Raw genomic sequence first — 24,787 nt, 5'->3', positions numbered from 1 at the left:
TACATTTCTGACCAAAGGAAATATTGTAGTTTTGTCTGCTACTCTTTTGATGCAATTTTACTACAACTTCTTTTGGTGAAAATTCACATTAACTGTTTGCCTCACAACCGCAGATGTCAGAACATTTCCTTCATGCACATGCTTGGCATGTATTTGAATAGAGAAGCTGAAAGATTGTTTGAAAGAGAAGCACAGGCTTAGACTTTAGGTCTGGCAGAATACTGAACTTCAGAGAAAGAGAAGTTAAGGATCAGGCAGAGAAAATTATCATAGTAGGTAGCACATGCACTGTGCATGCTGAGCACTTCTCCCAGTCCTCTGAAGAATGGAATTTGGTAGTGGGCTTCAGACAGTCTGTTCATGTGAAGTGAGTCTCATCCTGAGCATCATAGTTGAGCTGCACGTGGCTCAGCCTTATTTGTAAAGTGGAACAAAGACTGAGATTCAGAGTACACAAAAAAAAACCAACAAAATATAGATTAGAAAATAGAAAATAACAGAAACGATGAACTCCCAGGCTAGATTTCTGCAACTGTATAAGTTTTGCATTTCATTGGTATTGCTAACTGCTATATGAGAGATGGAGCTCTGCTCTGTGGTTTTGGAAGTCTTTTCCAAACCAGAGCTTAGAAAGATTGTATTCTATGTAGTATTTCTTGATTTCTGGAGCACAGTAGTTGATTTTTGTCAACCGCAGCAACTTCTGCTTTTTTTCCCAACATACCCTTTCCTCGCTTTTCTTTATCTGACAGGAGCTTGCAAAACCATGGTCACACTGTAGAATATGTTTGGAGGAAGGTATCTGAACAGTCACAATGTTTTTTATAATTGCAATGATTAGCATGATTGGTTCTCTCCAACCACTACATATCTTCCCCAAGAATGACTTGCTGTGATAACTTGATGTGGGAAGCAAAGCAGCCTCTAGGACATGGTGACTGACCTCTGCACTAGAATTCAGGGGCAGATTCAACTTATCACAGCAACTGTGAAAGGGGTTTTACTACTTTATCCCTGGCCTTTGAATTTTCATCTTTTCCACAGAATGTGCTCCACTGTGAATATGAAGAGATGCGGTAGCAAGAGAAGTGAGGCATTAACAAAATGAAGGGATAGAATATCTAGCATGAAAATAGATGGAATAGAGTCTGAGTCTTCTGGGAGTTAGCTGTTTAGCCTCTGCCTTTCAGTAAGACAAGAGAGAACCAGAGTAATCTTTCTCTGCTCTCAACTCTTCTTTCTCCCTCTCTTGATTCATCACATCACTCTATATTCTGTCCTTACTTTACCTCACCTTCTTCCCAGCTTTATTCCCTACTCAGTTCACAGAAGTTCTTTGGCAGCACAGTTCTCTCTACTGCACTACATTCTGTGACTCTCTGAAACCTGTTTTTCTGATAAGCCTCAACCTTCTCTGTCCATTTTCTCTCCCTTGGTAGGCAAGTCACTAGTTCAAAGCTAGAAACACTTTTGCTTATATCTTCGTTTGCTGGAGGGGAAAAAGCTTTGCAGTCAATGTGAAATAACCACTGGGCATTGATACACATTGCATAGGTAATAAAATACATTTATGTATGACTATGAAAATGTGACTGTTTCATAGAAATCTAATATTCATTTTAATTAGATCCCTATACAATACAGCAACAGAATGGAATTTTTCTCTTCATTTTTTTCAAGATCTTGGAATCAATTGTTTTCTGACTCCTTAATTTATATGTTACTGTTGAGCTAAGTTCGTGTTTACAGTCAGTTCTGAGAATGTCTGCTTATCTGTCAGGCACTGGGAATAAGAAGACCGTGACTGCAGCAATGTTGACCACACAAACTTACAGTGATCCTTTTTGAAGATAAGCATTACTTGATTATCATGCATCAATAGAGAAAGGTAGCACCAAGCAGAATTTTATTTAGAATTGGTTTTGCTGTTGGATTTATACTTCTCAGAAGAGGTTTCAGTGTCATGTCACAAAGAACAATTAAATGGACTGTTGGGTTGACCTTCCACATAGGAAAATTCAACTTATTAATTTTTTTCAAATAATTCTGGAGCAAAATAAATATATTTAGTTAGCAAAATTTCTGTGAAAGTATGTTTGAATTCTTCTGTTAAAAAATAAAGTAATACCACCATGATTGATATTTGCTTAGCTGATATTTGACTAAATCATTTCACTTGATACAAACTTTTTATTCATAATTAAAAAAAAAAAAAAAAAACACAAAATATGATGGTGTGTATTAAAAAAAAAAAAACAAAAGAAAAAAAGACAAAGTCTCATGTTGCCAGGACCTGTTCTATGTCCTATAACCTCATGTTCTGTTAGTCAAAACTTTTGCTTTATCCCATTCTTCCAATGCTTTGCTGGACTCATTCTGCTTTTAGTGCAGCAAAACACACGGTTTCTTTCAGAACTACAGTTAACAAGAATGATGACATTATGCTACCAAGCTTTTAAACAAGAGTGTTATAAAACCTGTAAAACCATTCCAGGGTAACTTTAACATTAGAGTATCACTCTTTGTAGTCTGTTCCCAGTAGAACAAATAATGTTTTTCCTCCTTGATATTAGCTTTCATTTGATTCACCAAAAACTCTAAAAGCAGTCATTATTTACATATAGATTGAAAGACAGGGAAGCTAAGTCCCAAGGACAGGAAAAAACAGCTATAGAACATACCACTCTGAATGTTGAAGCTTATATTGTGCCTTGTCCCTTTGACCACTAGACATAGTCCCATATGTTCAGATTTTTTGATGTTTTAAAGAAGAGGTTCTGGGGGATAAGAGAAGAAAAAATGCCTCAGCTCCAAAAGGATGTATCATAGAACAGCATGCCTTTGGAACGAAACATTAAAATGAAAAGAGTTGTTCTACAGTTTGTTTTGTGTGTCAGAAAATGAAGAAAAATTATTTTAAATGGCAGAGAAGCATCCTGCTCTTACCTTGTTCTGTTGCTATTGTTTGTTGGTTAGTTGTTTAGTTTTCCTTTCCAGAAAGTGCAGTCATAAAGGCGAGACATTGTGGTTTGCTGTATTCCTTCAAATCTGATTTTAGCCTGCTTGAATTTTTTGTGTACAAACATGCTGCCCGTGTTCCCAGAAGTGAAGAATGTAGTCTGCACACAGATTTTCCATTGCATGGCCAGATCTAACATCTAACATGTCAGTTGCACTTGCATTTTAAATGACTGCGTGTATTCATATGAATACACAGTTATATGAAAGGGAAGTTTGATATTAAACAAATGTCAGCCTGTGTAAGTGGAAGGACTTATTATGTTTTATGGAGATCTTTTTGGCTAAAGTCTTTTGTCAAAGCTTTACCATCACAGATGTGCAGGTGTTATTTCCTGGCTTTCACTGTGGAATTGAATAAGCAAGCACCCAAATTAACTTGTTAAACATTTTGGAGGGCATTTCCAGAGAAAAATATATTAGAGATCCTGATTCCCTCTTCCCTAAAAGGAAAATAGTTATTCAAAGTATCAAAAGGGAAAGGATTTCCTAATCTTTAACTGGTAATGCTCTCAAATAGCAAAGGACAAAAGCTCAGCGTTGAACAAACTGCAAATTAAGCCGTGTCTCTTCAAAGACATTTGTTTCTGTTGTAACTTGTGACTCCGAATTCTGGTCCAGAACACAATGAATTGCAACTTTTTGTGTGTGTGTGTGTGATTGTAGAAATACAGTGAGTTTACCTACTTCTCATGCAAAATAAAGCTCACTGTTTCTCAAATAATTCATTTTACCTGAGATTTTTATTAGCTAGATAAACTGTTAGGTGAGTTTATCCAAGATACATAAAACAGCTTTGGGCTTTATTAGCATCATAAAGACTAATTCTAAAGACATTAATAAATATTTTATCTTTAATTTACGTTTTATAATTGACTGAAAGATTCTGTTTTCCAAAGAAAACATACCTTTTGGAATACTGTTTGTGCTCTTTTAAAGTGAAGATACGTTTCGGAAGAATAGCTGACAAATGTGAGTGTCTCTGAGAGGGAAAATATTCAATCAAAAGGGATAAATATTCAATTGTGTATGTATATTTTCTTTTTAATACTTTTCCACCTATGTTACAATTTCAACATATAAAATTATTTAAATTTAGAAATGATACATTGATTAAGGAAAAAAATTTGCATTTACATTGATCTTCTATTGCCTTCAGTACTATTTTTGTAAGTAAAACATTTTTCTCAATATTGCTTCACAACTTACAGCTGTTTAGATAATTAACTTGTCTTATAGCATTCCATCTCATTATCTGTACCTCATTATCAGTTTCACTGTTAATGGAAATATTTCCCAAATTAATAAGATTTGAAAAACATGTATCTTGTGTACTGTAGTAAGGAGTTAATAATCTTTCTTAAAAATTCTCATAATATGTGACAGTACTGGCTTCTGTCATAGCTTAGATGAGGTTACCAACTGGCAAACGGGGTAGACACATATATGCATAAGGGGTTTTGCTCAAGTTGATTGGATTACCATCCAGTCTGATGTCCTCAAGAGCCCTGCGTACGTAAGTGAAATCTCTCATTTTGCAGAAAGTATCTTCGTGCATCTCTTGAATGTTGTTGTTCTAAAAAAAAAAAAAAAAAAAAAAAAAAAAAAAGCCCAAGCTGTCTGTTAGAATAGTGGCTTGAAAATAAATTTTTAATCTTTAAAGAAAAAGCTATTGATATATTTGCTGTGTCTAGGGAGATAATAGAATTTGAGATTGTGGCTACAAGTGCTCAGCTGAGAAATCTCCTAAGCAGAGGGTAAAACTTTTGTCTGGTGCAGTTTCAGAACTAAATAACTCAAAGAATATAACTAAGGCAGATTTTGGAGCAGGAGCCTGGTAGAAAAATAGAGCATTATCATTTCGAGAACAACAGCCTTATTAATGCAACTTGGAACCAGCATAGGACAGTCCAAAAGTCAATGAACATAAATCACTATCTTAACAGATTGATGTGCCTCAACCTGTAAAGGCACAAATCTGGAAATTAATCTGTGGTAAATTACTTCCCCCCCAGGCCCTCTGACGTTAGCTTAATCCACATCTGTATATATACAGGGAAAATTATATGTTTTAGAGTTATTCCTTTGATGTAAATTCTTCTTATATACCTTTTCTTTACTGAGCTTTCATTCTTCTGAGCTAAATTTTACTTATTCCAAATACTGCAATAATTAGTTAATTTTATGTCTCCAATAGTTTATTTGGATCAAGCACGTAGACTTTTGGATAAACAGAAGAAAGAAAACAAGATAATATTCACACTTTCCAGTTTTACTTGCTATAATTAACATGATACATAGTACCACTACTGTGTAGCCTACCTGAAGATGAAGAGCTTGGAGGCTTTCAGGGAGTGGCAATGGAACGTGATCCAAGTTATTGTCAGTGATGTAAAGATGCTGTAATTCATGCAGATCCTAGAAGATGAAGAATAAAAGCAGGTGAGGATGTTAAAATATTTTTGAAAATCTTTAGCAAGTAAATTTGAAGTCTATCACTATGATTATCTCTATTGAAAACTAACTACTTTTGCTTCAGCATTATATGGATGAAAAGGCAGAAACTCAAAGACAGTTAAGAACTTTCATTTGCACAGGCAGAAAGCTATTTCTGTTAAAGATTAACTGTTTGGATAAAAATAAAGGAAAAAGGACTTTGTAAATGTCTTTAATTAGAAACTTCATTTCAATGATGTTGAGAGTTGAAAATACTGCCTCTACCAGTTATGCAGAAAAGCTTCCCTATTTTGTCTGTTTTCTTGTTTTTTGTGATAAACTTACTCAATTTTGCAGAAGCTTACTGATGTTTAAAAATTTTAACAACATGAGAAATGCTTAATCTAAGAATAAAATTGTCATTCGATTTGAAAAGCTAAATGATTTTCTCCACAGCTTAGTGGAAGAAGCAGCTTCATCTGATGATTACAACAATATCAAGATATAAATTTGGCTAGGTCAATAAAGCTCAGTAGAATTCTCTCATTTTTCTTCTTCTGTTACTCACCGGAGTGAACACAGTACCTAACTACTTGCTGGAGTACAGTGTTTTTGTTTAATTCTTTTCGGCAGGGATTTTTGAGACATCAGAATGAAGGTGCTTGGTAAATATGGAAGGGAAGGGCTGAGAGCTCCTCATGCAGAAGAAATAGGTGCTAGGCCAGATTCTTAACTTCTGGGCTGATTTTTGTTTATCATTCCTACTCCCAGTACTTTCCTTATATTGGGCTAGGCTGACTCAATAACTGGTTGCTATTGGTTGCTTCCCTTATAAGCTATTTTCCAAAGGAGGAGTTCAGACACAGTTGGTTACAAGTAGCTTCTTATGTGGTCCACATGAGCCAAGTCTAATGCGTGAAGCTAGTAATATTCTCTTTGTTGTTTACAGTACAGTCTAATGACTTCAGATTTCACACGCAATTGGAGATACTACGTGGCTGCTTCTCTCCACCAAAATTTCTGAGGAAGGGTGATCACTCAGAGGTTCCAATTTCAAGATGGGAAGAAAGTATATTCATTTAATGATCTACTCTAGCACGTTCCCACGTAGATACAAAGCAGAGTAATTTTGAAGCAGTAGCATCCATAGCTTTTCTGTGCCATCTTGTCTGCTTGTAAGAGGAGATAAAGCAGCCTTCTGGAGCCTGTCCTCCCTGTGTTTTGTTAGCAATGTGGATGATTGGCTTGTAGATACAGTATGCCATCGTATGTCTTGTTTGGATTTTCATTAAAAAAAAGAAATAGGACTTTAATGTTCAGCTGGTAGTGTTCATTCATCTTGTTCCATTTTTATTGCTTGTCTGGCAATCAGCACAATAGCGACATCTATAACCTCAATAGCTTTACTACTGCAGGAGAGATATTTAGGCTGCTTTTCAGACCACATCCTACTTCAGTTTGGAGAGAGGAAGAAAGGATTTTCCTGTGAAACCTGCACTTACTTTAAATGCCTCATTACGGATTCCCTTGCGACCAAGCCTGTTGTTGCTAATATCAATGAAAGTCAAGGTAGATGGCAGCTCAGGAAGTTGCCTTATCCTGTTGTCACGGAGCACAAGTTCCTGAAGTTGGGGCAGTCTCCGGAAGGCATCTTCATGGATCTCTGATATTAGATTTGCAGTCAAATCAATCCTTTTTAAGTTATCTGGCAAAGAAACAAGATGCAATGAGCATTTCTCAATGTATTTCTTGAAACTTAAAAAAAAAGGAAAGAAAAAAGCAAACAGCCTATTTAAATTACAGGTGAAGAGCTTTAAATCGGGCACATTTGTAACTCTGAAGGTAATTCCTTCTGTTTATTTCCATGGAAATGCCACAGATACTTCAGAAAAGATAATTCACATCTAATGTTTCTAGCAAAAGGGATCAACATCTCCCTTTCAACCTGTTTAAAAATTTTTGTGTCATTCATCATACATCTTTCAATAAAAGAAGTCAGTAATTGTTAAATTCACATTTGTTCTGGAAATATTTTAAATGATTATCTTTTGAAAAAGAAAGTTTAAACGGAAATAAAAATAATCTCTTCTATTTGGTCCCACAGTGTTGTCACCATTTTCCTACTGGAATGTAATGTAAGAAATTGCATGTGTTGATTTTTTTTCTAAAATATATTCCAACATTTTTTCCAGTTGAAAAAAATATTACAAAATGAAACTTACTTTAAACAGAACATATAAATATCAATGTATTGATATGCATGGACTTGAACTTTAAGTCAGTTAATCTGTGGCTTAATTATAATTTTATCCAGAATGTTTTTCATCATTAATCATTATTTTATTTTATTTAACATTTATTTAATTTTTTTTTCTCATTGTGCCGTCTTTTATTTTTTCTACTAGCAGTGTATTTAGGCTTAAATAACTTTTAGGTTTTCTAAGTGTTTCTTGCCCTTGTTTTATTTATAAATGGAAAATGTGTCCCTTCCCAGCTTTCATCTTACTGTGCTGGCCAATCCAAGCACTTACAGTTTGCTTTCATAGAGAATCTTTTATTCCCTTTAATTATTGCAGTAGCCTTTTTTTGACAGTGATTCAACACTTTTCATCATTAAATCTATAAGCATTTGTTACATAAAGTTAGTGTAAAACACACAATAGAGAAAGTGGATTGATCATCAGATTGGTAAGTGTAAAAATCATGTATCTTCAAGATGGCTCAAGTAAGAAACTGGAAAATTGAAGCTACATTCTGATATGCTGCAAATATTCCATTGGTGTTTTTTTGTTTGTTTTTGCTTTATTTTTTTCTGTCTTCCTAAAGTTTATTGCAGGTAACAGCAAAAACACAGATGAACTTTATTATTTTAGTAATTCAAGATTTTGACAATATTTGAAGTACTAATCTCTAAGCAAAGCAAACCACTTTTCTATGTGCATTTATATGTATAATGTTACTAGCATCAAACAATGTATAATGAATCACAGTGCCAGGAAGAACAGAAAATAAAGATATTTGGAAAAACAGTATTTCCCATACTTAAGTTAGCAAAGTCGTTTTTGTTTATCTTCCTGATTCGGTTGTAGCGTGAGTAGAAATACGTGGTTTTCTTAGGCAGTGGTGGAACAGCATCCAGCTCGTGGTCATCACAGTAGACTGTTGTTCCCAGGCATGTACACAACAGGCATGTTGGAAGGCCTGTGAAAGAATTTAGAAGAGAACTGACTGTTTGGACAAAAAATATCCAAAAGGATATGTAAAATAATATAATGAAATACTCACTTAAGCATATAAAGGATTTTATTGATGCTAAAGGTAAATCCTATTCCATCTTGATCACCACAACATATAATTACAACCAAGTGATTAATTTCTACCTCAAAAATAATTACTTTTTTTTCCTAACTATGCCTTTTGGAAGGGCTTTTAAAATATTTCTTAGGATACTGTGTGTCCCAAGTTACAGCAATAGAACATTATGTGGCAGCAGCAGCCAAAGTTCAATTTAACCCTAATCTAGCAAGAGTTCACTTCCATCTAGAAGGGAAAATTAACAGCCAGTGACTGAAACTTAAAATGATTTCCTAAATCTATTTCCGTAAATAGTATTTCTAAGTAATGTGTAGGGAAGTTGATATTTTCAGAGCTATAGAGAACTTTAATTTTTTATTTAGGAACTTTTAATTTAGATTTAATGATTCAGAAATGTAATGTCAGGAAAAAAAGTATCTTTCTATCAGTCTGAGTTAAGGTAGTTTGAAGACTGTGTTAATAAAATGGTTACCACCAGAAGGAAAATGAAAAAGCAACACATTTCTTCCTAATCATATAACTGTATGCAGACAGTGAAATCAGGTGTTTCTCATATTATACTGCTCAAATGTTGTGAGAATTCTGACAACAATTGAATGTTCTCAATGCCATTTTGTGCAGAAAAAGTTGCTAGTTGCTATGAGTGTTCCATTTTTTATACATTCTTTGCGTACTGGTATAAATCATAGAATCATAGAATCATAGAATCATAGAATAGCCTGAGTTGAAGAGGACCACAATGATCATCTAGTTTCAACCTCCCTGCTATGTGCAAGGTCACCTACCACCAGACCAGGCTGCCCAGAGCCACATCCAGCCTGGCCTTGAATGCCTCCAGGGATGGGGCATCCACAACTTCCTTGGGCAACCTGTTCCAGTGCATCACCACTCTCTGTGTTAAAAACTTCCTTCTAATATCTAACCTAAATCTTCCCTATCTCAGTTTAAAACCATCCCCCCTTGTCCTATCACTATCAATCTATGTAAACAGTTGTTCCCCCTCCTGCATATAAATGCTCCCTTCAAGTACTGGAAGGACATAATTAAGTCTCCCCTGTTTCTCGTCTTTTACTGCCATATAAATATTCCTCTGTTTCATGTTTCTTCCCTTTTAGTAGCAGATACCTGGTTGTTCTGATTAGTTATAAACTAGTAGCATAATTAATGAGTATGGAAGTATTATTTTTGCAGATGAGATTTTTTTCCAGACCAGCTGTAGAAGATTTGCCTTCTTAATCCATGCCAGTTATCAACAATAAATAGTAACTAGCTGAAGGACAAGCTATACACGTGGTATCTTTTCAGGCAAGATTAAAGATTAAAGATGACCAGAATAGTGTTATTTGTTAATATCTACTTGGGTAACTATAAGGATTAAACTCTTATTTCTAATTTCCCTAACTTCTTTCAATGGGTGGTTTAAACTAGTTACAGGGAGAAAACAAATTGTCATACCTTGAATCATTCCAAAAATTTTAGACCTAAATGAATGCAGAGTTGAGAATGGCTGATTTTATTCTTTGAAATATTGCAACACAGTACAGGAAGAGCATTTCTTCTTATGTCCCATTTGAAAGACTTGTACTTATCACTTTGTCTAGAGTAGGCTAAAAAAGGATAAGCGTAGGGTAAGGATTCAAAAATATGACAAAAAGATAAATGAACTTGGCTTGATGTTCCTGGGCTTTGTAATCTTCTGTCCAGTGTGAAGCCAAGAACAGCAGCAAAATCTGAGAGGAAAATATGTTGCTGAAAAAAGTAAAGGCATCAAAGAATCTTATTCGACATGTTACAGCCCCTGGCTTCCCGCATGCATCTTTTCATTTGATGCACTAGTTGGTTTACATTCAGTGCTGAAAAACTCTGATAGATGAAGTATTCATCATATGTAATATGTATGTGAAATGTTATTCTAATTTCCTGAAGTTTTAAGAATTGAAGGAAATTGTGAGGGTTTTTCAGGATTCTCCTGGGAAATTGACATTTCCACTTCTGTTTGTTTTGGCTTATGTATAATGTTTTCGTCTGGTCAATGTTCACTATTAATAGAATAAAAAAACAGACTAAAACATTATTCATTTCTCCTCATAAGACACACACAATTTTGGATGCATGAGCTTTTCTATTCATTTATCTTCCATGGCACTCAGGTATTTTTTTAAGCATGGTAAAAAAAATTTAGGCTTTTTCTGTTGTGTGTTGATCACTATACAACACAGACTCATCACAGACATGAATAACTATAGTAGTCTTCAACTATGGGTTTAGAGTAACTACTAGCAAATCCTAATTATTAGCATCACAATCTTGTGTGGGAAAGGGACAGATTATGTTTTGCAATTTTAATTTTTCTGTGATATGTGGAAAGCTCTTCTTCAGAATCAGATAAAAAAATTAGTTACACTGGAAATTTCTAAACTGTTCGCCTTTCTAGAGTTCCTAATTTTTTATGATCAATTCTTCACTTTCTTTTTTTTTGTATGAAAATATTATCAAAATAATTTAATGAGCATAGTTAAAATGTTACTGTAATCTAAGTCAATAAAAATGTGGTGGCAGCATTTCTGAGCTTCTAAATTTTTTTAAGTAAAAAAAAATTGAAAAATGTTTTAATTGATTCAGATCCATTTTCATAGGGAAACAGCATGGCAACCCTTTGACTAAGCATGTATCTGATTTCAGGGCATTCAAGATAGGCCACAATATACCTCTGCAATAACAGAGATGCAGAAATGATATATCTGATGGGAGTAAGTTGAGGTAGACGTTCATAAGTGGGCAAAGTGAGCTCACTCAAAAGCAATGTTCCGCATGTAAATCTTGTTCCTCCATACTAACCATCTTGAGTTTGGGGCACAAGAACCCCAGACCCTTGTGCAGAAGATCCATCAATTAATTTTGGCGTTGATGCTTCTTCCTCAGGTTCTTCTGTCAGTGGTGCAGAAGAATAACTCTCTTGAATTATAGAAGGTATCGCAGTCCCAATCTCTGTCTGGGAAAAAAATTGAGAAATGTTACTGTTTACTTCCACTGGCAGCTGTTTGTCTTCCAGTTACTTACAGTCTGCCAGTAGAGGTCACGTAAGTTCTGAAGTTTAGTGCTCAAGCTGCATTTTATCAGGCAGCTATAGTGAATTCTGGTGGTGTGTAAACAAATCACAAAACTTCAGCATGCTTATTCTCTTTTTATCTTAATTTTTAAATGTACTGTATGCACACATGAATGCAAGCTGCATATATTTCATTAATAAGAACATGTACTAACAAAATACTTTTATCTGCTTTATTTAAACACATCATTTTTCTGAGAAAGCTGGACATGCTCTGTGTGACAATGAAGTAAAATTTGCTGTGAAGCATCAAAAATATGCCTGCCATTTATCCATGATAGGGGTAATCGGACCATCTTAAATTCAAATTCAGTGTGGCCGTGAAGCCACTGTTATTGTTTTAAAAACAGTAACATACTTTTTAAAAGTTATTATTCAAGAATTCTGCAGTTTAAGTGAATGCAGTACTTGCTAACATGTCATGAGTATTTTTGTCAAAATTCATTCTTAACGTGAATAACTGAACACCCTAATTAGCTTCATTCATTTGTGGATGCGTTATGTAAGAGGGAGAATTAAAAATGCAAATAAAAGTTATTAGACAAAATACTGATTTAGAAAAATTCTATAAAATTTGTCCGATCTCGTTGCAGAACAAGAAATTATTTTTTCTTCTTTAAATCCTCTATTGAATATAATTAAGATATTTAGTCAATTTTGATGTGATAATTCTAAAAATCATATGATTTTGCTATAGGACAACTTCAAAATAAAAAACTAAAATGTGGGAACTTTCTCATGTCATATCATCTCTCATAAAAACAGTGTTGTAGACTCACCAAGCTTGTTGCTGGAGCGGCCCACATTTGCAAAGAGGCAGTGCAGTTTCCTGTAATCACCCAGACGCTAAGAATTCACTGTAGTTATCTAACCTCTGCATTCTGCTTTACTGCTGTATCTTGATTTCCCTATGTTCAGCCTTTCAGGCTCTCCTTTGAAAATGCACTTATTTTTTAAATCCAGAACGTGAATTAGAGTTCTTATGGTGCTTTGCACATTGAGGTGCTGTTTAAATGTTAGTTAAAGTATACTCCTCTTTGGTTGCTGCACCTCAGTGCTGCAGTTGACACTCCTTAGAGACTATCTAAAGTAGAGTATCAAAAGTAGGATTTTTATCTCAGTACCTTCACCTTGCACAAAGGCACTCAAACATAACGTTAAACTTTATGAAGTATTTTCCTTTACTGCAGCTTTCTAGCACAACGTGATAAAGCTGTTGAATTCTGAGTTTCTCACCTGGCAACTTCTCTTACTTTTAGATCATTACCCCTTTACTGCTAGCTTTGCTGTCCCACTGGAGAACTGGTTGTTCAAGTTGCTCACACTCATGTCCATAAATCATAGTTGTAAAGGCCAATAAAAGATGTAAATTGCATCCATATGGGACAGGTCTTTAGGAATTTTTAAAATTAACTTTTCTATTTAGACTACACAAGTTAGAAGAAATAGCACACATGAAATGCTAGGTCTCGGACTCAAGCATGAATAATGCCTTTGCTACATTCTAATACCTATATGAATTATATTTGGACTGAATGGGCTTTAGGGTCTCTGTATATTCCCTAGTTACATCACTATAGGCCATATTTACAGATAAATATGTGCTGATTTAGTTATTAGAATCATAACTTTGTAGAATGCACGGTCATCGAGTGAGCAAAATGAACTTGAAATGAACTATGACTGAGTAACCTGTTGGTGTAAATAGGAGTGAGGCTGTACCTTGCTCCTTTGTGTAGACAAATACAAAATGTTCCCATCTGTAGCACTAACAGTAAGAAGCTTAAGCAGGAATGGACTTGTGGACAAATCTAAAGAAGACTTTGGGAACAAAGGAAATGGGACAGATGTTCTCTGAATGGAGAAAGCCTAGAGGGAGGGATACATTCCAGACTTTTATTGACCCAGGCTTGCACTGCACTAAAGTACTTGCACATGCTGTCTACTTCTCCACCAGAGGATGTCAGTTGAGAGTCCCTGCCCTGAATAAAATCCATAGATTTTGAGACCTATTAACAGCTTTATATACATCTTTTGTGGCAGTTCTACAGAAAACAACATTCTGGACAAAAGCATCTTCAAGAGACGGTTTGTAAATAGACCTAGGAAAATGTTCCTTTCACTTGTCACAGGATTTGAATTATCTACACTATCTTTCTCTGAGCATTTGAGGATTTACTTTATGGTATTTGAGACCCACAGTTTTCTTTCTCTGCCTTTTGCTGTTCAGCTATTCTTAGCTCTTTAGTCACTGTAGTTGTTGGGTACCAAGGCAGAGATGCTAATTTCTAGTAATTCTGTTTCTGGATTGTTTTTTCTCACTCTTCTGTTACAGGATATGATCTCATTTTGGGGAGGCACAGATAAATGTCTGCCCACATTTCTTCTAGAGAAATTATTCCAAGCAGCTCACATTAATATGTGTTCGATCCATTGCATTACAATGGTTGTCACCATTGTAAAAAAAACACCAACTATTACAAGGAATGTTACAACATTGCCATTTTTTGCACTAGTAATAGGAGTTTAAATGTATTACATACCAGTCCCAGAACATGAGCAGCATTTGCTTGCTGTACATGGACTGGACCTGAACCAGTAACCTAGAGGTAACAGTCTGTTTCCCATTACTGGTCATCTGATCCATACAGTTTTCTATTTTCTACATATTTGATAAATCATGCAAGACGGTAACAAGACAAAGATGTTTCTTTGTACATTGTACAGAATGATCTTTTGTCTTCCAGATGTTTGTTCCTTTTTTTGGCAACATACACTTTACAGAAAAATAGAAATATTTTTAGATCATTTTATGAGATTATTATCTCTTCCTCAATTTTTTTTTTATTTTGTATTTCCTTTGCTATTCTAAATAATATATTAAAAAATACAAAGCAAGATTAATATTCTAGAGATAAAGGATATTTACCAATACATACAGGCCTTCAAATCATAATTAGCCTTTAAAGACAGACATAATATATGTCATAAGAGAACAGTGAAAAACAATCATCACATCACATCAAATGACATGATATGAAGTTATTCTAGTCTGCCTTTGGAATCAGTTGAGAGATTTAGAGAATAACAATACCAGTATTAGCTACAAAGCATGCTGTAAGCAGAGTAATATGTTTATTAAGATGTCACGAAATATTCATGAAATATTTTTTTCCTCCTATATTTACTGTCAGTATAACTGAAAATGAAACTGTTCAATGTGGATGACCAATTCAGAGGCACTTTCAGATCAGGAAGTTAAAAAAAATCAAAAGCAAAGAAATCTGAACATACTGAATGAGTGATAAAACACAATTGGTGAAAGCCTAGTCATGTAACGAGTCATCCATGGGCTATACAACTAGTATAAGCTGGCCTCCTACCACAGTCAGCAGAGAAAGAAAAGAACATCTGAAGAGCTCCTGCCATCAACTCAAAACAGGTTTTGTAGGTATTTATCTCTCATCATTACCTGAAAAAGAGGTAGGAAAAAATTGTAAAGGTTTTAAGATTAGAAAAGGCTCAGGAAGCTGAAATGTGAAAAGAAAAATAAAAGTAAGATGAAAGAATGTTTGTGGGGTAGTAGTCAGCAGTAATGGAACAGACTGGAAATGTAGATGAGTAAGCATTAGGACCGTGGATCCACATAAGCAGTACAGTGAACAGAAATACAGAATGCAAAGAAATTCAGTGAGGGAAATGGCAAGGCTTGAAGCCTTCACTCTCCCCATTTTACTTCGGAGGTTTTGTCTATTGATTAATGTCTACAAAAGAATTCTAGGATCAAGATTGATATATTTCATGTAATAAGTTTAAATCTACAGGAGAATCTCATGTGCGCCTTCTCTCAGTTCTCTTTTACTGCAGAAAATATGCTTTAAAACACAAGCAGAAATTCATAACTTAAAGTGAGATATTATAAACTTGAAGGGGCGGTTCTAACACACACTGGCCCACCAAAAGGAACTAGCTCCCCTACTGCTGTTCCAAAACTGTCAAAGGCTTACAAGAAAATACCTTAATTATGGAAGAAGTTATTGGTTTGTTTTTCTTTCCAAAAGTGGCACCTACTAGTTTCTTCTTGAATGTTGCATTTAAGATCTTCTTTTCTCTTATTGCCTTGAAAATAAATTTTTGCATGTTAATGCGTAGCTATTTAAATTACAAATTTTGCAGCTCAGAAAAATTACCATTTTCTTGTACAGAACTATAGAAATAGCAGTTAGATTGGGGAAAGCAGTGTCATAAGACTTACTGTGAGATTCTGGAGAGAGGAGGGTAACAAAATTTACAATTTACAAAATTTCTAAATAAACTGATTTTACCTATTCACATTCATTCTCTCAGATGTTAGCTACATGCATGTTTACACTGGTGTATCTTGTATTCTATAACTTTTTTTCCTGCCAGATGTTGGCAGGATGGAGTCTTCACCGAGAAGACATCTACTCTTCAATGTGCAGGACCATCAATTTTGGTGGAAACAACACATTTTTCTGTGTTGCTCCTGGGAACAGTGCTCTGGAAATGATATTGCCAGGCATAGCATCCCTTATTAATCCTTTTATGGTTGTTGTGTTGGTTTTTTTTTAAGTTATTTTGTTGTTTCTATTGGAATTTACACACATACACATATATACATATTTATATGCATAAATATGTATACATATACTTCAGTCAGCCCAATCAGTGTATATGAACTTGTAATCCAGTTCTTTAGAAATTAATTTTCATGGCTTCTGCCTTGGAAAATGTAGATAGAGTCTGAGGCTCTTTTCATTAATCTTGGAAAATAGTCTTTTTATCATCCTGACCACATAGTATCCTAAAACATCTTGTATTAAAAGCAAGTGTAGCTGTGTCATGTCTGGTTATAGCTGAGTAAAAATATTCATGTTGCACAGCATTGGAAAAGGGATTTTACTTAAAAATTCTGTTATCTGAGAATGCAGAAATTCCATATAAATGGAGGCTAATCAGGATTTCTATCGGTATTAAATTAAAGTCTCACTTCAGCACCATTTGAAATTACAGATTTCTAACACTGGTTTGAAAGCTACGTAATCTTAAGCAAGCCTAGAGCAGACATTGTTCTTTGGAATAGTGCTGAAATTTTGGAAGACAAATTGCAGAGAAATACCATGCCGGTTTTAGAAATCAGAAAAGGACTCTTTGAATCATTAAAAGACACATCAAAGCTGAAAAATAATCTCAGCTACTTAATGAAGACTACCACAGCAGTTCTTGCTGATCCAAGCCACAAAGTGAACATGCACAATCAGTTAAACAAACTTGGAGACCACTCAGCCTGCTGGAGTTTCTACCAGGAATGTTGTCAACCCACAGAAAACAACTTCAGTTTGATTTTCAGCTACCTGTAGAGGAGAGTTCAGCATCTCAAGCATATTTTCTCATGAACTGCAGTCAGATCAGGCACTGCTGGAGCTGAACGTGCTTTTGTTCAATTCATCAGCCTAGCTTTTCCTAAACACACTGTGATTTCTTTGAGTACACTCCAACAAAACACTGTTATAAACATGAACAGAACAGGACTGTATTTGCTCCACTTAACTTCAGATGTTGAATTTAAATATCCTGTTCAGCAACTTAAATGACTACACTTGCCTGTGTAGACAGGCAAAAAAGAATCACCTCCTGAGGGTGATTCAGCTCAACTTCCTGAGGTGCCTGTCCATCTTCCTTTGGCTGTTCAGGAGACAATATGAAAGCAATATTTTTCACTGGACATCAAAGTTTGGTGTCATATCTGTTCTTCATCTCATTTCTATAGATCGCAGTGCTAAGATATTTCATCTGATTTGATCCAAACTGGTATACACATGTAGCCCAGCCACCGTGATACAGATATAATGCTCACAAGCCATTGCATCTTAGAAAAATTTTTAACAGTTTAGCTATGCCTTCACAGAGTGGACGGTTAGTGTAAAATCAGCTGACAACCATTCATGACAGGTCTAGAGCAAGAACATGAGGCAAAGGAGAAAGTGCTGAGGGCATTCAACCAAGAGAGCATATACCTGTTGTTAGCCTGCCAAGGTTGGCACTGCAAAAATCTCTGTTACAGAAGACTTCCTAGCTACCAAATGAAGGAGAGAGGAGAGCATGGTTGAGATGATGAAACAGAGCCAGAGGAAAAATTCAGGACAGAATGGGAACAAACCAAAGGAAATGTGATTATGTAGCCTAATTAGTGATGAACTGAGACTTTTTCAAAGGATTATTTGTGTACCATGCATTAGAAAATCACTGTACATGAGCAAAGATAGAGACAACAGAGGAGACTCAGACCAGAACCACAGCCCTCTCCACTCTGAGCTGTATACCAGAGCATGTTCTGGATTCTAAATACCAGGAATTTTTCTTTAAAATCTATATCTTGTTTTGACTCACTCTAAAATGTTTCTTACCTGAAATGTTTTTTTTCAATGGGATAAAGGTGCACATTAAGAGCTTGCTTGTATTCAGAAAAAAAGACATGCAGCCATGCATACAAATTTAGAAATCCAGGTTAATTTTAGCAAATATCTGTGTCCTTATGTCACAATCTGTATTAGTAGGAAGGATACGCATCCGTTCTTTCTGGAAGTGGTCGTAAGGCTGGATGTCTGGCAAAAAAATGCTGAAGTGCTCAAGGATATCAAGGTAGCAAGCATCTATTGTAAAAGATGTAATCTCACTGTCAAGTTACGGCTCTCATCTCTTGCACAGGAATTTCAAGGCTGGTGATAGTTAGTTACACTAAAGTAATGAGCTCAAGCTGGACCAATTTTGTGCCTTCGGACTAGGACAACTATTACACCAATGATTTCACTGTTTGAGGCAGGAGGAGGATTGCAGTTTATTAGTTCTCTTAAAGTAGTGGTAACTGGTGTTATGACTGTTTTCAATGTTTTAGGTATTTAAGATTTTTTTAGCCAGTATACTTAATCTTTATAACTTTTTGTGTAGATAATTAGGAAAGACTAGCTCTTCTTGGGCTACTGTACTAGAACTTCCTTCCAGTACTTGAAGGGAGCTTATGAGCAGAAGAAGAATTTTTATATGATCTGATAGTGATAGGACAAGGGGGGATGATGGAAATGTCTAGCCTTTGTGGAGCTATACATACAGAAGCATATAGAATCAGTTATGAACAACTGAGTGAAGGTAAGAGCTATATTCAAAACTCAATAGAACATTGCCTAAATGGAATAAAGCTCCAAATGGTAAACTTAATTCCCTTATTTTATTAGTTATTTTACTTCTACATTAGTTGTGCCAATTCATAAGCTTTTTTAAAGTCTATATGATGTATAACCACTTTTAAGTCTCTAGCTTAATCAGAAACCTGTTACAAAGTCATAAAAAGAAGTGCAAGCTTCCTTCAACACTGAATATGGACAAGTTGGAATTCTTGCACAGGTTAGCTTTCTCCCTTCTCAGCCTCACTGATACCAATGAAAAAGGCAGCATTATTTTTCTGCAGTCTGTGGATTTCAATTCCTGCTTTCTGTCATAATTTTTCCTAACTGAAGGAAAATGAACTAAATAAATTTAACAGGCAGTATAATCAAAAGCGTGTAATATGATTTTAATAAACCTTATTAACTGATGCACATAGGAATATCTATGCACAATTTATTTGTCTCACGTCCCAAGTTTTAGTTTCAAAGAGGGAAGAACTTCTGTTAGTACAAACAAGAAGTTACACAACAGTCTCTTTGATAGACTGACTTGATCATACCCATTTTAAGGAATGAAATCAGTGCACGTTTGCAGAGCAGTTGGGACAATGAAGACACAGTCTTGACTGGGGCCTTTGAACCCCATTGTGACAAAAATATTCATTGAAAATAATAAACAAAAAATTGCTATGAAGGAGAGGGACGGTACAATGCGTGTTTATGCAGTTGTAACTGTCAGCTAAAACCAATGCAAAGTTTGTAGATAACTTTACAGTGACATCTCTTTGCAGCCTTTCTCCTCCAGGACCTTGAAATTTCAATCTTGGTAAAAGGTTTGTATTCTTATTTTCCTGTTTGTTGTTGTTGTTGTTCTTTTTTCATTGTGGTTGCTCTTTTGTATGTGTGTATGTGTGTGTGTGCAAAAATGCCTTTTTGCCTTTATCCACAATTTTTAGTTCTCCTTAAAGTCTTTATAAAATTTTCTTTCTGATTGATGTATTAGTAAGGTTTTCTTGCAACAAATGTCCTTTGGCAGCAAAGTCTTGGCTTGGACTTTCATGTTTCAGTAACCTAGACACTTAGAAACCACAGATTTTGTAGCCGAATTTTGATCTAATACATGCCAATGCACAACTTTGATTCAGGATTCTGTACTATCCTCTAATTCCCAGCTGTAAGCAATTTCTCCTTGCAAAATCTTTGTACTAAAAATATGTTTCATGTACATTTATTGTATACAATGAAAAGAATGCAGGAAATTACAAGCTTATTTTAGCAGGCATTGCTAAAGAACCTCTGATTTCCATTGTTAACTTTTCAAAACTCAGTATCAGAATTATAGAAGTCACTCCTCTTCTGTCACTGTTAGCTAACTATTAAATTAAAACTTCAGAACTCAACTAGAGATAGGTACCGTAAGTCTATATAAAGTTATATGAGTAACATATCCCAAAAGAGAGAATGAGTTTGAGATGCAACACCTAATTTTAACCAGACAGAATGACAGATAGGATTCCCCCCGTAATTACTTGTAGGTCTTTCAATTTGGTGACTGCACATTCAGCGATTGATTACAGGACATAATGGGTCCATTCTGGAAAGGGTATACCTGACACAGGTACTTTAGTTTAATTCTTTGACATTCACAAGGACCTAATGCCCCTGAATTAAAAAGAAGCAGCTCATCTGAAGTCCTAGTGCAAATCTGACTCATAGACCATCTGAAAATCAGTTGGAAGTATGAGCCTGGAAAAGCTTGAAATTATCCAATTAGTCTACAAAAGTGTTAGGAAAAGTTTGAACTTCTGTGAATTTAGAAATCTGTTATGTAGAATGATTTATGTTTGCAAAGAACTGAAGAGAGCAACAGATAATATTTCTTCAGTTTTTCAGATTTCCAGAAAGCTAAAACATTATTTGGAGGTCTCTAAAGCAAAATGCAAATCAGGTCCTAAAGAGTTACTGCACACCATTTGGATCAAATGAAGGCCTGCTATTTATATGTGCCTCTGTGGTATTGCTCATCATTAAAGCTATGCATAATAAAATCTAAGCCATGACCTTCAATAAATACTGAGTTCTACACACAGGGCTGCACACAGAGACGTGTAGTTTGCATCTTCATGGTAAGTTGTAACAGTGATTGAGAAGTCATAAAATCATAAAATGGCTTGGGTTGGAAGAGAACTCAAGGATCATCGAGTTCCAACCCACTGCTGCAGGCAGGGTTGCCAGCTACAATATCAAGTACTAGATCAGCCTGCCAAGGGCCCCATCCAACCTGGCCTTGAACACCTCCAGGGACGAGGCATGCACAACCTCTCTGGGCAGTCTGTGCTAACAGTTCACCACCCTGTCAGTGAAAATCAAATGTGTTGTTTATAAAACATGAGTGATGACAATAATGTTTAGAGTATCTGAATGATAACTGACTTAAAAGTCTATAAAAGCTTTCTGATTTCTTTAACACTGACCACCCTGAGCTCTCCGTTGGGCTTTGGGAACTATGAATGCTTAGGCTTCTTTGAGGTGGTACATGGGAAAATGAATGTAAGCAAAGGATTTTGGCAAAAGATCTGGGAAAAAAACAGCTCTCACAGGGAGGTCCATCCATTCATCCTTAAAGTAACATTCCTTCCAGCTGCTATGACTGATGACCTTCACTTGGAGAATTTTAAGAAGACTGGATAAAGAGCTCAACATTGGGAGAAAATCATACTTTGGAAAAGTTTACAAGACAAAATAAATATTTTGATGTCTTGTTTCTATTCCATGTTTCCCTAAATATAGCAAACTGAGATAGGATCTGTTTTATCTTGTTTGATATAATATTGATCATTCTGAATTTCCTTTCAGCTGGAAGAGAGCCACAGGAGACTTGCCTTATATGTCCCTCAGAAACTTGAAGAGGGGCCATACAGACAATAGTATCATAGCATGTCACAGGGAGACCAGAAGACAGTTACACTTAGCATTCAGGACATTACTGAGAAATCTATAGGACTGATACGTTCTCAGGAATAAAAGGCATAGAAACTCAGAGTTATTGCTCTCTAAAATGAAGCACAAGTATCTAGTGATTTAAAGTTGAAGGTGAATTTTTCGAGGAAGAAAGCACAGATGAATGAGTATTTAAAGACCTTTGAATCTGCATGGCAGAGGGAAGTGGATCAATGACAAAATCATTCCTCTAAGCCAAAGTTCTTCACAGTCCTTAGATTAGAAAATGTATTTCCTCTAAACTGTGAGGTTCTGTTCCTGATGCAGAGATGATATGTATCATTCCAGTTTGCTAGTTTTGAAATATATTTATCTGTAAATTCTCTTTTTCCTTTGATTTTAATGCTGCTACCTTGATCTCACCTTGATGAAATACTAGCTACTGTCTTTCTCAATGCAATCATGAATCACTAAGAGGAGCACATTTTCATGAATTATGTACTGTTTTGTAAGAAACTACTAAAATATTATATGTAATTAAAAAAAAAAAAGTCAAAAGCAGAACAAAAACAAAGCAACCACACAAAATTACCCTTATTATCTAACCAGTATTTTTCGCTTATCTTCTATGATGAACATCTTCTATCCACTCAGTGCTGTATCACACAGTGCTTATATTACCTTCATGGAATTTTTGCTCATGGCTATGAAGCAGAGTGAGATTAGCACTAATGTAGCTTTTAAGTAACATAGAGAAATACAAGAATCTAGAAGAGAGCATTAAACTCAACAAATTGAGTCATGTCTTCTACAGGCCACAGTATCTCAGAATCTGACAGAATTTCAGTAGTTTTTCTTCAGTAATATTCCTTCCATTCTTGTTTTTCAGTTCAAGCTCCTTTCCTTTCCTTTCTCACTTCCTTTTGTTCACTTTTCTAACAGAAATAGTAATCACTACCTTTTATAGCCTAAAATACTTGTGTTTAACATATTTGTTATTATGAGAAATAACCTCAGGTAACAGCATTTCACAACCTCATCTCATGGGGAATCCTGCACGTCCTATAACAGCTGTTTCAGTATCTCATATAGACAAATAAATCACTGGGGCAATCTCTATCACAATTTGCAACAAAGTGAGGAGACCTGGGGGAATCTTCTGCCTAATCACACATATGCAAATGAATTGGGAAAAAAAATTGGCCACATTTTTAGACTGGAGAAAATGTGAACTGACAACAGTGTGTTATTAGCATAGAGAATTGATTGTTGATCAACAAAAGACAATAACATGAGCAGATTTGTCTGCTATATGTTTTCATGGCCAACAAAAGCCATCTGTAGCTGCTGCAGTTACGTACTTCAAAAGAACAGAAAAATGAAAAGTTCTCATTACCTCTAATTGGTCAGATTGCTCAGTTTCAGCATAGGCAAATGGGTGAGGCAGTTCTCCAAGTGAAACATCATAGAACTCAGAATCATAAGTTAAAGGATCAGTGATAGGTACAGCTCCAACATACTCAAAGATAAAAAATCCCAGAAAAATATTTACAAACGTCTTCATTCTGCTTTTTTTTTTTTTTTTTTCCTGAAAGAGAAGAAAATGAACAAAATGTGACTAATATGATAATTGCAAGTAATCCATGAAAATTTAGTCTCAGAAATACAGTGCTTCTTTTCATGCAGCAATGATTTGATGGTCATATTTATTCACAAAGTCTCAAAGGTTTATTTTGGATCAGAGAATTTCTGCAGATGGTTTTGGTCATACTAACATTTAGCTAATAAAGGAAGGACCGACTGATTTTTGTTGTATCAGAATGGTATAAGAATAAACTGACCTCAGTGAGAAGACATCTACAGGGTAAAGAAAGTTTGTATAATAATCTTTATTCCTTTTCACCTATATTTTACTATTTCAAATGTATCACTAGAAAGAGCTTTTGAGAAATTAGCCAAGGCTAAGTTACTATTTTTTAATCAATCACAATAAATCATACTTTGAAATGTCCAGCTTAATTTTGTCTTTCTCCTCTACCAAAATCTATTCAAAAACATTAGGACCCCTTTCCTTCCTGTCTTTGGATGAGCATAATCAATGCATTTTTTCACCCAGCTGTTCTGACATGGTGTCATTTTAAGTTTTCAAAGGATGTGCATATTTGGAATGTCTCTTCTGCAAAGGGTCTGGGGAGCAAAATCAGAAATAGTCTATGTTCTTCCCAGCCCTATGATTGACAGTAGCCTTACTTCTTTCATTATCCAATCAGCATAATTTTTAAAGTAGTTAGAAATTACATTGGAGTGCTGTCATCTGTTCTCCTTGGAGGATAGAACTTCAAAATCAATTACCACCTTTTTAAAAGTTCTGTATTTTACTAACATGGTGCAACATTCACACTAGCCTTAAATATCAGTATTTATACATTCCCTATCCTTTGTAAGTTATGTCTAACGTGCAGGGTCTATTCAATATTTTTTGCTTACATCTTAATTTATTCACTGCTTCCACTAATTTCACCAAAAGGGCAGACTTTGATAATAAGCAGTGCATATCTAATAAACTTCTGTACTTCTGTTGTAATCCCATAATACACACAGGCAAGTATTTCATTTAAAATTATAGCAATTTAAAGTAGATTAAGTATAAGAAACGTGTGAGACAGTTTTTGGAACGCGTGCTAAGCGACAACTTGAATTTTAGTGATCTGAAAAGAGGTCTTTATGGAGCTGGTTTAGGCATGAGGATATGAAATTCCTCTGGGGATGGCCAGCAACACAAGGC

General features: G+C 35.2%; 1 protein-coding gene across 1 annotated transcript; it reads right to left on the bottom strand.

Annotated features, from left to right (window-relative positions):
* Positions 1-4,423: 4,423 nt before the first annotated feature.
* Positions 4,424-23,566, bottom strand: EPYC (epiphycan; the record flags this gene model as incomplete). Its single annotated transcript, XM_079549104.1, has 6 exons — positions 4,424-4,594; positions 5,341-5,436; positions 6,957-7,159; positions 8,497-8,655; positions 11,608-11,761; positions 23,399-23,566. 6 exons carry the CDS (start codon positions 23,564-23,566, stop codon positions 4,424-4,426), a joined length of 951 nt encoding a protein of 316 aa, XP_079405230.1.
* Positions 23,567-24,787: the final 1,221 nt, after the last annotated feature.

This window comes from Tetrao urogallus (genome assembly GCF_951394365.1).
Source record: "Tetrao urogallus genome assembly, chromosome: 1".
Lineage (NCBI taxonomy): Eukaryota > Metazoa > Chordata > Aves > Galliformes > Phasianidae > Tetrao > Tetrao urogallus.
Note: the sequence above shows the minus strand (reverse complement) of the source record. Positions and strands in the feature narration are given on the sequence as shown.